The sequence below is a fragment of the Nannospalax galili genome, unplaced genomic scaffold, assembly GCF_000622305.1.
Source record: "Nannospalax galili isolate Female #2095 unplaced genomic scaffold, S.galili_v1.0 scaffold471, whole genome shotgun sequence".
NCBI classification, from domain to species: domain Eukaryota; kingdom Metazoa; phylum Chordata; class Mammalia; order Rodentia; family Spalacidae; genus Nannospalax; species Nannospalax galili.
The window spans coordinates 1,815,744-1,832,630 of record NW_008330333.1 but is presented as its reverse complement, the minus strand read 5'-3'; the positions used below and the strand labels follow the sequence as shown (position 1 = coordinate 1,832,630).

The window sequence follows — 16,887 nt, the reverse complement described above, 5'->3', positions numbered from 1 at the left end:
GGAGGTAAAGAATGGCTCAGTTATTTAGCAGGAAGCAATTATATAATTGCAATTATATAATGAATTGTGATTAGAATATAAAAGTTTTCAGATATTCAAAATAATTGCATTTAAAAGCCTTAGAAAATTATATAACAATTCCTTTCCTCTTCTTCAAGGTCATTCTGTGTAACCTAGGCTGACCCTGAACTCAGCCTCCCAAGTGCTGGGATTACAGGTGTACATTATCACACTTGGCTAGATAGCAGTGCTATTAAAGAACAAAATAGAAGGGTGTGTATCTTTCTAAAGCACTTGGATATGTCATATTGATGATATTGTGTCCTGAATGAGAAATTAAGTAAGATGGTGCATGACTGTTGTAGTTCTCACCCTGCTAGTCCAGCCTTTGGGAGCTAGTTTTTTAATAAGTTTACTTTTAAAGTTAGCCATTTGACTTTAACCATACAATAAGTCTTTCTAAAACACCCAATCCTAGGGCACCTAACTAAGCCATTCTTTGGTGTCTTCAGGGTTATTGGTAACTGTCACTCATGGTCTTCTGTTGTAGTAATTAGACCCCTGCAGGGCCATTGAGGCTCAAAAGTTTTTCATCTTTAAACGTCCCCACATCAAACTATACAAGTAGACTTAAGGCCTCCCTTACTGGCTGTAACCTACCAGTACCCTCACCATGCAGTCAGACCCTCACACATGCTAGGAGGCCTCTAGCACTGATCTGCAACCCTGCTAGGTACTCTGGGATGTGGCTTTGCCTGGAGCACAGTGGATTTCTTGTCCTGCAGTTTGACTGCTCAGACCTACTTTTCCTCTTTTGCTTCATTTCATTTTGTTTCTTTGTGTTTAGAGAGCTAGAGTTTCCTAATACTTGTAGGGTCTGTATCTCAGAGATTGATTAGAACAGGCTCTGAAAAAACAGTACAGTTAGGAAGCAGTGTGTAAGCATGCCACAGGAAAGAATTGTGTGTGCTTCCTCCAGCAGAAAGCCAGGGGCCTTCTGTCTGGAATGACAGGCCAAAGCTACTGTTCAGAAACAAAATGGAGAAATTTCAGATGTGAATGATTAACCTGTGGTAGCCATAAAAAAAATCTGAGACAAAAATGATCTGAGCCAGGCATGGTGGCACTCACCTTTAATCCCAGCACTGGGGGGGCAGCGTGGCAGGTGGATCTTTGTAAGATCTAGCCTGGTCTACATAGTGAGTTCCAGGCCAACTGGGGCTACATAGGGAGACCCTCTCACCTTTCTGAGCATGAAACTATGGAACATAATTGGAGCAGTTCTGGGGAGAAAAGACTAGAGGCTGCCTCCCACAGTTTTTACAGTGTGGTATTCTAGCTTGTGAGAGGCCATTCTGTGCCTTCCTCATCTGGAAGTGCCTTTAGTTTACAGAATTGTAAACTTATTTGGGCCTCAAGTGGCTTTCAAGCAAAATAAACTGATAGTTTATTTTACAGAACTCAAAGCTTTACATTTAGAAATAATTTGGCTATCTATGTATTAGGGGGTGAATTTCAAACTCTTTGTCCACAAAACTCCCTAAGAGGTACATTTCAAACCGTGACATGTGTAAGGTGCATGTGCTCAGCAGTTAAGAGCACTGGCAGCTCTCTTTTGGGGGGGGTGTCTTTTTGAGACAGTGTCTCTCTGTAGCCCCAGCTGACCTGGCACTCACTATGTAGACCAGAGTGGCCTCAATTTCACAGAGATCCAGCTGTCTGCCTCCCAAGTGCTGGGACTAAAGGCATGTACCACCAGGCTTGGCTGAGCACTGTCAGCTCTTGCAGAATACTTGAGTTCAGTTCCCAACATCCACATGGTAGCTAACAGTTGTTTTTAACTAAAGTTTCAGGGGATCCAACACCCTCTTCTGACCTCTGAGGGCATTGTATGACATGGGTGCACTTAACATATATGCAGGCAATACACTCATACATGTAAAATAAAACTAAATAAATTAACTTTTTAAAAAAGAGAATGTTGTCAACACCCTCACTACCTTTGTGTGCAGCCACTTTCCATTTCATTTTTGTTTCTCTGTTTTACTGAGGCTAGCCTTAAATTCGTGGACTCTAGTGATCCCTTTGCCTCAAGTCTCCCAAGTAACCAGGACTATAGATGTGTGCTATTATAGTGCCTGGATATCCATTTCCTTAAATTAAAAAAAAAAAATCTAGCTTAACCCACTGAATTGTTCTCATAACCAGTGGGCCATTAATCTAGGCCTGTGGTCTGAAAAATACTTGGTGTTATATGGCTGTACTTTCCTAGAAAGTGAACCATGTTTAGCAAGAGTCAATGGCATTTAGCATCATTAGCTCTAAAGTACACAGATAGGAGTCAGAGCAAGCCCACCAGAACATGTATACAACAGGTAGCTATGTCAGTTCCCTAAGCAGAGCTCTCTTCCAGATGCTGTTCTGAGCACTGTGGGGACTCAACAGAATCCAAATTCTCAGTGGGGCTAGAGTGGAGCTCAGATAAGTAGAGTGCTCCTGGGTGTGTGTTCAGTGCATAGTCCCATGGACTTGCCCAACAACAGTGAACATGCACATTCATGTCAAGGGAGACTCCCCCCCCCCAGTGTTAGGATTTAACCCAGGGCTACACTTGGTAGGCAAAAGCTACATCCACAGCCTTTAAGGTGGAAAGAGGAAGTCACATCTGGACAAAGAGAAAAGCATTTTGATCAGAGGAACATCAGGTGCCAGGGCCCTGAGGCAGGCTAAGATTGGTGAACTTGAGGGCAAAGAGCCTGGTGCAGGATCCTCCAGTTAATGTGTGCCACCTGTGTTTACTCCTCACTTGAGATTGGAGCAGAGGTTGAGACTGGGAAGTAGGTTAAAGCTGACTTAAAGAGTTTTCTTAGAAAAAAATCTTTGTGTTTTTATTAATGAGAAGGGAATACTAATTTGTAGAGCAAACGGTTGCCATAAAAAAAATTGTCCACCCTGACACCCCATTCCCTGCCTTCATGGTTGCATGTACATACCCACAGACTTGAGAATGCAGCTAAACTGGGGCATATTGAGAGAGTCTGCGCTTCTTGTTTGCTGGGTCTCACCATCTCCATTTTAGGTTCTCAGGCTTGCTTTGTTTTGTTTACTCCCAGCACTGCAAGAGTTTGGAAAACTCAGAGGTCAGAAGAAGGTGCTAGATTACCCTGGAATGAGTTAGGGATGGTTGTTAGCTGCCATGTGGGTGCTGGGAATTGAACCTGGGTCTTCTGTAAGAGTAGCCAGTGCTCTTAACCATTGAGCCATGAGCCATCTCTCCAGCCCAGTTTTACATTTTTTTTAACTTTATGATTTATTTATTTGTGAGGGGGGTACATGTACTATACATGTGGAGACAGGACAACTTAGAGGAGTCAGTTCTCTCCTACCTTGTGGGTCCTGGGGATCAGACTTGAGTCATCAAGCTTGGGAGCAAGCACCTTTACCCACTGAGCCATCTCAGTGACCCTTGTTTTGTATTTTTGAGACAGGGTCTCACTCAGTACCCCAAGCTGACCTTGAGCTTACAGTTATCTTCTTGCCTTAGCACCCCAAGCACTCAGATCACAGTTTAAGGCACCATACAAAGGTCTCAGACCTTCACTGATGCTACAGAGATGCTTTTTGTTCATTTTTGGGGGGGTTTGTTTGTTTTTTGGTCTTTTTGAGACAGGTCTTCTGTAGCCCCAGCTGACCTGGAACTCACTATGTATACCAGGATGACCTTGAACTCACAGAGATTCGCCTGCCTCTGCCTCCGGAGTGCTGGGATTAAAGGCATGCGCCACCATGCCTGGCTGTCTTTAATTTATTTTTATTTTGTATGTTTGTATGTATGGTTGTTTTGCCTTCATCTACCTAAGTGTACCACATACATGCAGTGCCTACAGAGACCAGAAGAGGGCGTCAGATCCCCTGGCATTAGAGTTACATAGAGTTGTTAGTTGCTGTGGATGCTAGGAACCAAACCTAGTCCACTGGAAGAGAGGCCAATGCTCTTAAACCTCTGAGCCATCTCTCTAGCCCCTTTTTGGGGTTGGTTTTTTGTTTGTTTGTTTTTTGTTTTTTTGAGACAGGGTCTCACTGTGTAGCCCTGACTGGCTTTGAACTCACAGAGATCCACCTGCCTCTTGTCTCTCAAGTGCTGGAATTAAAGGTGTGCACCACCATACCCAACAAGTATCCTTATCCCTTTTTTTTTTTTTTTTTTTTTTTTTTGAGACAGGGTTCCTCTGTAGCCCCAGCTGTCCTGGAACTCACTATGTAGACCAGGCTGGCCTCAAACTCACAAAGATCCACCTGCCTCTGCCTCCCAAGTGCTGGGATTAAAGGTGTGTGCTACCACACCCAACATCCTTTTTTGAAGAAATTATTTATTATCCTTATCCTTTTTTGAAGAAATTATTTATTAGCTGGGAGTGGTGACACATGTCTTTAATCCCAGCTTGTACATTATTGAGATAGGAATTAAGATCCTCAAATATTTATTCTTTTTTCCCAGCACTTTGGAGTCTGAGGCAGGAAGGATTGCAAATTTGAAGCCAGCTTGGGCTATGTAGTGAGATCCTGTATTAAACAAAACAAAACATAGACAAAAACCTCGCCAAAACAAAAGTATTTGCTCTTTGTATCTAGGGACAGTTTCCCAAACTCTATAGCCTTTGTAAGGTGATATTTATGTAGTAAATTTTAAAAAAATATTTATTTATTTATTTATTTATTTTATGTGTTTGCGTGTATTGCCTACATATAGGTAAGTGGACCTGTGTCATGCAATGCCCACAGAGGTCAGAAGAGGCTGTCGGATCCCCTGGGACTGGAGTTACAGACAGTTGTTAGCGGCCATGTGGGTGCTAGGATTCGAACCCAGGTCTTCTGCAAGAACAGCCAGTGTTCTTAACCACTGAGCCATCTCTCCAGCCCAGGCACTCAAATTTTTAAAAATTGTTTATTGTGAGAGCCGGGTGTGGTGGCACACACCTGTAGTCCTAGTACTTGGGAGGCAGAGGCAGGCGGATCTCTGTGAGTTCAAGGACAGCCTGGTCTACATGGCAAGTTCCAGGACAGCTGGGGCTACAGGGAGACCCGTTCTCAAAAAAACCAAAAAAAAAAAAAATTGTTTATTGTGTGTCATGGGCACATGTACACAGCACGTGTGTGGAAGTCAGAGGACAACTTTTGAGAATCACTTCTCCTTTCACCTTTACATGGATTCCAGGATCAAACTCAAGTCTTTAGTCTTATGCAACAAGTTCTTTATCCACTGAGACCCCCTTGCTATCTTCCAGGCCCTCCATCAAATCTTTTTTGAGACACTATGTATCCTAGGCTGGTCTTTAGTCCCTGATCCTCTGCCTCCACATCTCAAGTGCTGGGCTGCAGGTATATGCCACCACGGCCAGCTCAGCCGCACTCCTAATAGTGCAGTAGATTACTGTAATCTTGGAATTATAATACAAGTATCTTAAAGTCCTGGTTGAAAATACAGATTTTGTCTTTTTCTCAGTTTTCCAACTATGAGAACATATAAGCTCTATTTAACAACATATCATGTCCTTTCAGAATAATTCTAAGTATTAAGTGTTGGGCAGGAACTAGGAAAAATGAAACATGGGCACTTAGGCTTAATCTTAAAATGAAGGTCATTTTTAAAAAATAATGTATTATTTTTATTTTATGTGTATGCGTGCAATTGCCTGCATGTAGGTAAGTGCACCTTTGTTGTGCAATGCCCGCAGAGGACAGAAAAGACTGTTGGATCCCCTGAAACTGGAACGGACAGTTGTTAGCTGCCATGTGGATGCTAGGATTCGAACCCCGGTCCTCTGCAAGAACAGTCAGTGTTCTTATCCACTGAGCCATCTCTCCAGCCCCCAAATGAAGGTCATTTAAAAAAAAAATTTTTTTTAACTAAACTAGGTATAGAGGTGCACACCTTTAATCCCAGCACCCGGGATGCAGAGGCAGGTGGATTTCTATGAGTTCAAGGCTAGCCTGTTCTGCATAGCGAGTTCCAGGTCAGCTGGGGCTACAGGGACACCCTGTCTCAAAAAGACAAAAAAAAAGAATTTTTTTTTAACTTAAAAAAATTTTATTGTGGGGCTGGAGAGATGACTCAGCAGTTAAGAACACTGGCTGTTCTTGCAGAAGACCTGGGTTCGAATCCCAGCACCCACATGGTCGCTAACAACTGTCCGTAACTCCAGGTCCAGGGGATCCAATGGCCTCTTCGGTCCTCCGTGGGCATTGCACGACACGGGTGCACTTACCTACATGGAGGCAATACATGCATGGATGGATACACATAAAATAAAAGTAATAATAATTTTTTTTTTTTAATTTTATTGCATTTGTGTACTATACCTTACATTTGGAAGTCAGAGGACAACTTGTGGGAATTGATTTTCTCTCTCCACCATGTAGGTCCTGGGCATTGAACTCAAGTTGCCAGGCTTGGCAGCAGGCTCTTTTACCTGCTAAGCCATCCATTGCTGGTCCATTTTAAAATGTACGTGTGGGGTCAACATTGCCTATTTTTCTCCATCTCTCTCCACCTTATTTTTTGCATAAGATCTCTTCACCGAACCTGGAGTTTATTGATTCTGCTAGGTTGACTTACCCACCAGTGAGCTTCAGGGAATCTACCCTTCTCGTCACCCCCTATCCCCAACTGGTTGGGTTATACGCAGCACTAGGCCTGGCTGGTGCTCATGGTCCTCATTGCTTGCATAGCAGCTTTGCAGATTCAGCCATCTCCTCAGCTCCTATGAAGGTCTTTGTAAGCAAAAGACTAGTTTCTTTCATATATGAATTGCTCTTAAAAGTAAGAAAAATAATCAAAATAGAGTGGAAAATTAGAGGATATCAATAGTCCATTGACAAGAAGGAAGTAAAAATATTTTAAAATATTGGGGCTGGAGAGATGGCGGCTAACAATTATCTGTAACTCCAGTTCCAGGGGAATCTGACACCTTCTTCTGACCTCCTCTGGCATTGCATGACACTGGTGCACTTACACACATGCAGGCAATACACTCATACACATAAAATAAAAATAAAAAACTTAGAAAAAGTTGGCTGGGTGTGGTGGTGCATGCCTTTAATCCCAGCTCTTGAGAGGCAGAGGCAGGCAGATCTCTGTGAGTTCAAGGTCAGCCTGGTCTGCGTAGTGAGTTTCAGGACAGCTGGGGCAACAGGTCAGTGGTAGCTCAGTGGTAGACAGTGGAATAGTGATAAATTTTTCTATTTTGTTCAAAATAAAGAGAAACATGTAAATATACAATGAAGGTTTTACTTAGCAGACTTCCTAATCACACAGTCTTTGCTGGGGTGGGGGTGGCTCCCACTCTCAATCCACTGGTCTTGGGTCCACTGGTTCCTCTTCTGTACACCTGTGTCTAGATCAATGGACACAGAAAGGAGCATATTCCCTAGAGCTTCACATTTGGTTGTGAAACATTTTATCTTGAAATGATTTCTTAGAGATGTCACTTGAACAGTAACAGAAGGCTTCTTCCCTTCTTGCTCTGCCATAGGATTTTTCCAGATCCTAGTTGTCCCTGCTGTGTCCCTTGGCATCTGGGAGATCTCCTCAATCTGTCTGTCTGTCTCTTAGGACTGTGATGGTGGATGGTCTTACAGGATATCCATCAGTTTGGGAATTGTCTGACATTTTCTTATGATATCAGAAGGGAGATGTGTCACATCCTGATGACAGGTCTCCCCTGATGAGGGGGTCACTTATTTACAGGGAACCTATCTCTTTCCCCTATGGTACAATTACTGACTTTCTCTTTGAAATTAACAAATAGTTGTCAGGGAATACATTGAACTTATGCAGTTATTCTGTTGCCTATAGACATTCATTAGTAATTTCTGTCTGCCACATTTATTACTATGGCTTTCCTGAGGGTGATTCGTTTTATCCATGGCAATTCCACTGTAAGAAAGAGCTATCCCTTCTCCCTGTATATTTAAATATGGAGTAATACTTGCTAGACTGAAGTTTATAGTCAGTTACTGTTAGGTTTTTGCTCAGATCATCCCAGGTTCTATCACTGGGCATCCCTTCAGGTTAGACATTGTGTCACCCTGACCTCCCCTCCTCATTACTGAGTCCTTCATCTTGTCCAGCACCACAGGGAGTACCAGGCTCACTTGTATGCTCACCACAGAGTAGTTGTTCCTTTCATTGGAACATTTGGCAGTGTGATTCCAGTTGGCCCAGGACCAGTGTGTTCCTAAAAAGGGAATTTTCAAGGGGCAACTGACCCTAGCCTGGGTGCTGCTTGTCGCTTCTAGGTGTCATCAGTCCTGGGTCCTGTCAGTGGACAGTTGGGAAATGCATGTGTGGAGGGGAGCATTCACACCCAGGTGCATACACATTTGTGTTGGTTTCTGTTTCCGATCCACACGACAAGAGATTGTGGTCATATAGTCCCTTCAGTTCCAAGGCCATACTATAGGACTCAACCCCTGTCCCCTTTCCTGCCTCCAGCATTGAGGACCTAAAAGCATTCACAGTGTACTGAACCTGGTCCGCTCTAGTCTACTCAGAGCAGTTTCAGACTTGCTAATTCTGGCTGGTGAACAGATAGACCAAGCTGAGCACAGTGGTTGTGTATGCAGTCCTTTTTTGGAGGGCAGCTTTATGGGCTGCAGTAAGAACATTTCTGAAATCATATGAGCAGTCCTTGTCATCTTCCAGGGTGGTGTGTTATTGTGGGAGAGAGGCATCCTGACTGTTCACTGTGCCCTGCTTGGTGTGGTTACTTGTTCCTTGTTCCTCTTCCTATCGCTCCAAGATACACACAAAAAAAGGTCTCTCAGAAGTGTGGTGTTTCCCCTCTGTTCCCCTCTCCATTTTCTGTTTTTTCAGTTCTATTCATAAGCTGGTTAGATATGGATTGTGTTGTGTCCCCCAAAAGCTGCTGAGGTCTTAGTTGTCAGTTCCTGCTCATTGGGTGGGCCCTGATTCAGCAGGACGGGTGTCCTTATGAAGTGAGGAAAGGAGGACTCAGAGATAGTACCCAAGGAAAGGCAGACAGGGTGGCCATTCACAGACCTAGAATGCTGAGGCTACAGAAGCTCAGAGGATTTTTAAAAGTTTTTTTCTTTTCTATGTGTATGAGTGTTTTGCCTGCATATAAGTGCACCTGTGTCATGCAATGTCTGCAAAGACCAGAAGAGGGCAACAGATATCCTGAAACTGGAGTTATAGATGGTTGTTAGCTTCCATGTGGGTGCTGGGAACCAAACCCAGGTCCTCTGGAAGAGCAGCCAAGTGCTCATAACTGCTGAGCCCTCTCTCCAGCCCCCAAGAAGCTCTGAGGTCTTGCTAAGACCTCAGCTTCAGAAACCAGCCCTGCCTCCACCCTGAACACAGACATGTGACCAGAACTGTGTGACATCGAATTCTGTTATGTGAGTCACCTTGTTTACAGCACTTTTGTAGGGCAGTCAGGTGCCTCTGTGTAGGCAGCCAGTCTGCTATGCCTTAGTTTGAGTCTCTTTTAGATGTTATTGAAGTAGGGTCACTGCAGATGAGTTGGATCAAGGTGCTGCTGAAATAGCATGTGCCCCCATTCACAATTCCTGCAGTCTGTGGAAGAGGGAAATGTGGCCATAGCCAGGACATACACTCAGGGAAGAGCCACATAACGACAGGCTGAGCTCAGAGTATTGCCTCCCAGGGCCACAGTTTGCCAACAGCACTGGAAGCCAGAAGAAGCCTGAACAGATGTGCTCTGACAGCCATAGAAGGAGCTGGCTTCCAGAACTTTCTGCTGTTTTAAACCACCCAGTTTACAGTACTTTGTTATAACAGCTGCAAAAAGTGAGTGAGGTGCCTGTGGCTTCTGTGGGCTTCCTGTGTCTCCTTTGAGCAGTGGAAGGAGTCCACTAGATAGCTGTAGCACTTGGGAGCAGGTGAGCAGTGGAAGGAGTCCACTAGATAGCTGTAGCACTTGGGAACTGTTTGTAGTAGCAAAGCCCTGAGAACAGTATGAATATACTCACCACTGAGCATTAAAGGGTTTATGGAGGCTCTGCACCAAGCATCTGAGCTTCTTCCAGCTCTTTCAACCTCTAGATTTGGGGTGCTCTTTGGGATGGGATACTTTCAGATGGGCAAGGCAGTAAAGGAACACATCCTGTTCTTTTCCAAGGAGACCAGGAGATAGCTGATGAGAAAGGGTGTTGTGTGACTTTTCCAGGGGAGATATGAACAAACATTTATTCACCCCAGGTAAGGCACTGAGCAACAAGAAATAATTCTACTGGTCTAGCTGAGTGACCCAGTAGTTTATAGAGGTTATGTACAGAAATGTCATTGAGAGATTTCCTGTATGAGCTTGAGTGATTATCAGGCAGCTACATTACTCCGCTCACTACAGCATGGGCCACAGCCATAAAAGCTGCATCTCTGGAAAGAACCATGTCACTGGAGTTCCCCGTACATCTTGCAGGCTGCTCTACTGAAGAGATTCTTCCCTATCCCAGTTGTTCACTGCTCACATCACTTTGGAGCAGGACATCATGACCCTTTTAAGCTTTGGGAGCTTTCTGAGTCTTGTGAACATCTCTCCTCCTACAGAAGGGAATGTTTTCATCCAGAGGAAATGGTTACACAACAAAGGTGCTCCCAGCAGAACTGGAATGGGATGCAGAGGGAGGCAAAGGTGTCTGTAGTACATCTCTGTGGCATTACTTCAGGTAGGCCCACCATCCCAGAGGGCCAAGCTTTGTTCCCAAGAGACAAAATGTATGGCATCTCATGTTCCTGGACATGGCAGTGCTGGAGGGAGTAGTGTTCAGCAGGCCTCCACACGCATATCTGCTGGAGGGTGGGCCAGGAGGAGACAAGATTTGATAGCTGAGTTATGAGAAACAGTTCCAGTCAAGACTAAATTCTCTACTTTCTGGGAAACACAATGACTTTGGTGTCAGGAGACCAGTCCAAGGGCTTCAGACTCATGGTATGGACGGACTGTGCCAGTGGCGTATGGGCAGGCTTAGGAGTGGTGGAGCCACCTACTTGACCAGAGTAGGGGGAAGGGCCAGGACAATACTGCCTCGACGCCACTACTTCAGTGAAGATCTGACCCTGGAGGTGCCAGGAATGGTTGCTGAATGGATTGTGTGGTACAGAGACCTGAGGTGACGGGCTGAATGTAAGACTGGCTTAAAATGCTTGCCGCGCCTATGGAGACAGGTATAGCATTGCCAGTCCTCACTGTGCTCTGCTCCTCCCCACTGTAGGTTCCCTTCAGCCTTGTGCTGATGGCCCAGGTGCCTCAGGTTTAGCTGGAATGTCCTGGGATTCTAGCACTGCATGGAGAACTTGAGTCTGCATTCCATCCTGTAGTGTCCTGGAGCACATTATATCAGGGAGGTCTTAGACGTGTGCTTCACACTGCCCCTGGTGAGCAGGAAGGGCAACACTAAAACCCTGTACTCCAAAGACCAGTGCTGCTTAAGGGGTAGCCAGGCAAGGGCCCAGCCTTCCCACACCCTGGCTAAGATAGACCGTGAAGTTCTCCTTTGCCGATACCAGTTTACTCTAGAAGAAATTCTCCCAGGTGCTTTTTAACTGTATAGGGTGAATGGTGCAATTAGGTAGGCCCAGAGAATTAAATATTTACACTATGTGGAAATTGACTTTCCTGAACTGTGGTAGATGTTTTCAAGGTCGTCTGCGTGAAGATAAGGTCCAGGACAGTGTTATTTATAAATGCAGAAAAGAGCCAAAAGTACAGACAACTCAAACCTCATAGGAATGTGGAAATTGTTTTATTTTTAATTTTAAAAATTAGTTTTATTTGGGTGGAGGGATGGCTCGGCCAGTTAAAGAGTGGTCAGAAGATCTGAGTTGGGTTCCCAGCACAACTCTCTGTAACTCCAGCTCCAGAAGTATCTAATGTTTCTGGCCTCCTCAGACCCTTGCACTCATGTTTCTCTCTCTCTCTCTCTCTCTCTCTCTCTCTCTCTCTCTCATGTGCATGCCTTCTCTCTGTGTCTGTCTCTCTCTCTCTCTCTCTCTCTCTCTCTCTCTCTCTCTCTCTCTCTCTCTCTCTCTCTCACACACACACACACACTTAAAAATAATAAAAATCTTTTTTAAAAATTACCTTTCGGGCTGGGTGTCGTGGTGCACGCCTTTAATCCCAGCACTTGGGAGGCAGAGGCAGGCGGATCTTTGTGAGTTCAAGGCCAGCCTGGTCTACATAGTGAGTTCCAGGACAGCTGGGGCTACAGGGAGACCTGTCTCAAAAAGAAAAAAAAAAGTTACATTTCTTATTTTGTGGGGGTGGCACATGTAGAGGTCAAATGACAACTTGAGGAGTGGGATATCTCCTTCCCCCATGTGGGCTGTCAGATTATCAGGCTTGGCAGCAAACACCTTTACCTGCTAAAATCCTACTTGCCCAGATATTTTAGGGGGGTTTTTTGGTTATATTTTTTTAAATATTATATTTATTTTTGTTTTATGTGTATGAGTGTATTGCCTGCATGTATGTGAGTGCACCCATGTCGTGCAGTGCCGGAGAGGTCAGAAGAGGGCTTCAGATTCCCCTGGAACTAGAGTTAAGGACATTTTGCAGCCGCCATATGGGTGCTGGGAATCAAACCCCAGTCCTCTGCAAGAGCAGTCAGTGCTCTTAACTGCTGAGCCATCTCTCCAGCCCCCAGATATTTTAGTTTTTAAAAACTCATTTCTGCTGGGTCTGGTGGCACACACCTTTAATCCCAGCACTCAGGAGGCAGAGGCAGGTGAGATTGAGACCAGCCTGATCTATATAGGGAGTTCCAAGTCAGTTGGGGCTACAGGGAGACCCTGTCTCAAGAAACAACACCCCCCCCAAAAAATACCTAATTTCTAGATAGTCTTCATTCCCTTCCAGGTGTTGGAAATTAGAGGCAGGTAGTAGCTGGCAGGAGGATTGCCTTCCAGTCTAGGTGTTCACACAGACTGTCTTGCTGACTGTCCATCCCTGAAATGATTGCTTATAGAAGGCCTACTAAGCATGGCTGGTGCCCTACCTGCTGGCCCCTGGGGCTGCTGATTAACCATAGGGCCAGGTCTATCTCTCTTGCTAGAGTGTAGATCTATAAGGTTTCTGTGACTATAAGGGCTTAGGCTGACACCACAAGGTGAGGACACATTCCGCCTAGTTCTCTGCCAGAAGTTTCAAGACCCACTGAGCTGGCCAGGAAGTTATACAAGCGTGAGTTAGGCCATCTATCCTGTCCATCAGTCATGTCCGTGTTCTCCCCTCCCCTTCCTAAAAGTAGACTGATCATTAGGTGTTTTTCTATAAAACACACTTGATCATGTGCAGCTGTGTCGTCAGTTCTTCTGCGCATGGGCTGGACCTAAGAGATCCATGTTAGTGTCTGCCTGACAAGCAAGATGCAAGCATACTGGGACATCCTGCCTCTAAATATTAATTCACAACAATTCTGCATGATTGTATTTCCAGGAAAACCAGTTCTGTGCCTTCAGAGAACCACAGTCCAGTTTAGGGGCCCCACACAAAGCCTGGCTTCAAGCATCTCCACAGGACGGCTGTACAGCACACAGGCAGCTGAGGACAAGAAGGAAGAGGTCCTGCACTCCATCATCAGCAGCACCGAGGCTGTGCAGGGTGAGCTGGGGAGGCTGAGGTCTTGGGAGAGTACATGTCCTCCATTGCTGCACTAGCAGAACTTCTGGCTTTTTTCTGGTGTGTCTTGTGCCCTCTGGTGGTCACCCGTGAATCTGCCAACTGGTGATTATGACACATCTGTTAGTAATCATAGAAGCCAGATGGAAACTGAGTGCTGGCCCAGCTGATGGAGGACCAAATTCGGAGCTCGAGAAGACCGGCTCCAGGGCCCAGGAATTCCAGGCTTTTAAGTGAGACAAATCATTGGTGTTGAGAAGTAAGGCTTTCTTATTGTGCTTCTAAAGTAGCTTATTAGAGCATGGCTCTTTTAGAGAATACAATCCAGAGCCTGGTGTTAGGGCTTGCCCAAGTTTCCCCACCACACACTTTGGAAACAGCCTCCACAGTTGGCTGAAGCCACGCTTGGATTGTTCCACGTGCCTCTCTCTGTGGCCGTAGAGTCACTCCATGTCTGCCCCTGAAAGAGACTATTTAGATGTACACATCTTTTGTTCATTCTTCAGAGTTTAAAAGTCAGAATCTTAAACATTCTTTTGAGTGGTACGTAGCATATTCATCCACAAAAATGGAAATGCAATTTTATTGGTTGTGTCTGTGATTCATTACCAGGTTCCGTCTCCAAACATGAGTTCCAGGCAGAGACAAAGAAGCTTTTAGACATCGTGGCCCGTTCCCTGTACTCGGAAAAAGAGGTAAAGTGTGCATGCATTCCTCCCCAGACTAGTCAGGGCGCTAGTAAAACTGTTTCTACGCCATTCTTGGGAAGTCCTAGGCCCTGTATTAATGTGAGAATACATTAGACTGAGTGTAGGCCCTACTCTGAATCCACCAATCAGAGTGTTTTTACCAGTGTCTGTTTTTGTTTCATGGGTAGGTATATCCAGATGGTTCTTTGAGTAAGATTGACTCTGGGAGTTAATTGAATTTTGCTGATAATTTTTAAATCCCTCAAATACTGGCCATAGGCCCCTACTTTGATCTGTTTCTGCTGGACTATCAGTAAGCTTCTGTGTGTATCCACCACTTCATCTGAACTCGCTGGACTGTGCCTCTGTGGTATAGATCAGAGGGCTACAGAAGTACTTAAAAAAAATTTTTTTTAACTCTATGTGTGTAAGTATTTTGCCTGTGTGTACCCGTGTGGTGCAGTGCCCACAGAGGCCAGAGGAAGACATCAGATCCCCTGGAACTGGAATTAAGGATGGTTGTTAGCCACCATGTGGGTGCTAGAAATTGAACCCATGTCTTATATAAGAGCAGCCAATGCTCTTAACCTCTCAGCCATCTCTCCAGCCCCCAAGAGGAATTTTTTTCCTGAAACAGAAGGCAGAGACAGGCAGATTTCTGTGTTCAAGGCCAGCCTGGTTTACATAGGGAATTCCAGGCCAGCTGGTGCTAGAGGGAGACCCTGTCTCAAAAAGACCAAAAAAGCTGGGCATGGTGGCACATGCCTTTAATCTCTGCACTCAGGAGACAGAGGCAGGCAGATCTCTTTGAGTTCAAGGCCAACCTGGTCTACATAGTGAGTTCTAGGCCAGCTGGGGCTACAGGGAGACCCTATCTCAGAAAGGAAGGAAGGAAAGAAGGAAGGAAGGAAGGAAGGAAGGAAGGAAGGAGGGAGGGAGGGAGGGAGGGGCACACTGGGTGTGATGGCACCCTGCACTCGGGAGGTAGAGGCAGATGGATCTCTGAGTTCAAGGCCACCCTTATCTACATAGTGAGTTCCAGGCCAGCTGGGGCTACCGGGAGACACTGTCTCAAAAAGACCAAAAAAAAAAAAAAAATCAGAAAGAGGGAAGAGGAAGGAAAGGGCCCCTCACAGAATTCTTAAAACCTGAGTTAGGGATGAGCATGTAACCTGACTAAAAGTCCTGAAAGAAGAGCTGGTTTGCCACAGAGGATGTGCCAGGAGACGCCACCTGCCGTTGAAGAGTGGGTATTCTGTGACAAGTCTCTGCTGCAAGCTTATCCTATCAGATCCCACAGTCAGTACCATTCACCTTCCTGCCTCACTTTCATCCCATAGGTATTTATACGAGAGCTGATCTCCAATGCCAGCGATGCCTTGGAGAAACTGAGGCACAAGCTGGTATCTGAAGGCCAGGCACTGCCAGAAATGGAAATTCACCTTCAGACTGATGATGAGAAAGGCACCATCACCATCCAGGTACCTCTGTCTCAGTGGTGCCCAACTTCTTACAGAGGGGACCCAGCAGAGCAGATACGGGGAGGCCACATGCTTGCCTTCTTGTTACAGCTGGACTCAAGTGACATGTTGACTGTCCTTCCTGTTCTGAGGGCTCCTGCTTTTATTTAGTAGTCTCCACCCACCATAGGAAATTTAGAAAACACAGGTAGAAGAGAAGGAAATTTAAATCACCAGGTTGTGGTTTGCTTTTTGTTAACCTTGAGGGTCTCTTTTGAAAAGTGGAAGTTTGAGGGAGGTGCTGGGGATCTGTCCTCCCACATGCTAGGCAAGTATGTATGGTGTGAGGTAAGGGCTAACAGCCACCCTGTACCAGTGGCTGTCATTCTACACTATCTTTAAGAATTCCATCTTGGGGCTGGAGACATGGCTCAGTGGTTAAAAGCACTGGCTGTTCTTGGAGAGGACCTGGGTTTCCCAACACCTACATGTGGCTGTCTTTAACTCCAGTTCCAGGGGATCCAGTGCCCTCTTCTGGCCTCTTCGGGCATTGCAGGACACAGGTGCACTTATACACATGTAAGCAGTACATGCATACACATAAAATAAAAATAATTTAAAGAGGGGGCTGGAGAGATGGCTCAGCGGTTAAGAACACTAGTTGTTCTTGCAGAAGACCTGGGTTCGAATCCCAGCTCCCACATGGCAACTAACAACTGTCTATAACTCCAGTTCCAGGGAAACCGACAGCCTTTTCTGACCTCCGTGGGCATTGCATGACACAGGTGCACTTACCTACATGCAGGCAATACATGCATACACATAAAATAAAAATAATAAATGAAAATAAAAAATGAAGTTAAAATCCTATTAAAAAATAATAATAATTTAAAGAATTCCATCCCAATGGGGCTGCAGAGATGGCTCAGCAGTTAAGAGCACTAGCTACTCTTGAGAATCTGGATTTGGTTCCCAGAACCCACATAGTGACTAACAACTATCCTTAACTCATACATTGGTGCACTTGTATACATGCAGGCAAAACACTCATTCATACTTACATAATAATTTTCTTTA

The 16,887-nt window shown here is 45.2% G+C and overlaps 1 protein-coding gene across 1 annotated transcript in view; it reads left to right on the top strand.

Moving 5' to 3' along the window:
- Positions 1 to 16,887, top strand: part of Trap1 (TNF receptor associated protein 1) — a 39,815-nt gene that overhangs the window by 4,827 nt on the left and 18,101 nt on the right. Inside the window, exons 2-4 of the mRNA XM_008846154.2 lie at positions 13,479 to 13,643; positions 14,274 to 14,356; positions 15,691 to 15,831. Coding sequence (XP_008844376.1) covers positions 13,479 to 13,643; positions 14,274 to 14,356; positions 15,691 to 15,831 — 389 coding nt within the window. The remainder of the gene's footprint in view (positions 1 to 13,478; positions 13,644 to 14,273; positions 14,357 to 15,690; positions 15,832 to 16,887) is intronic.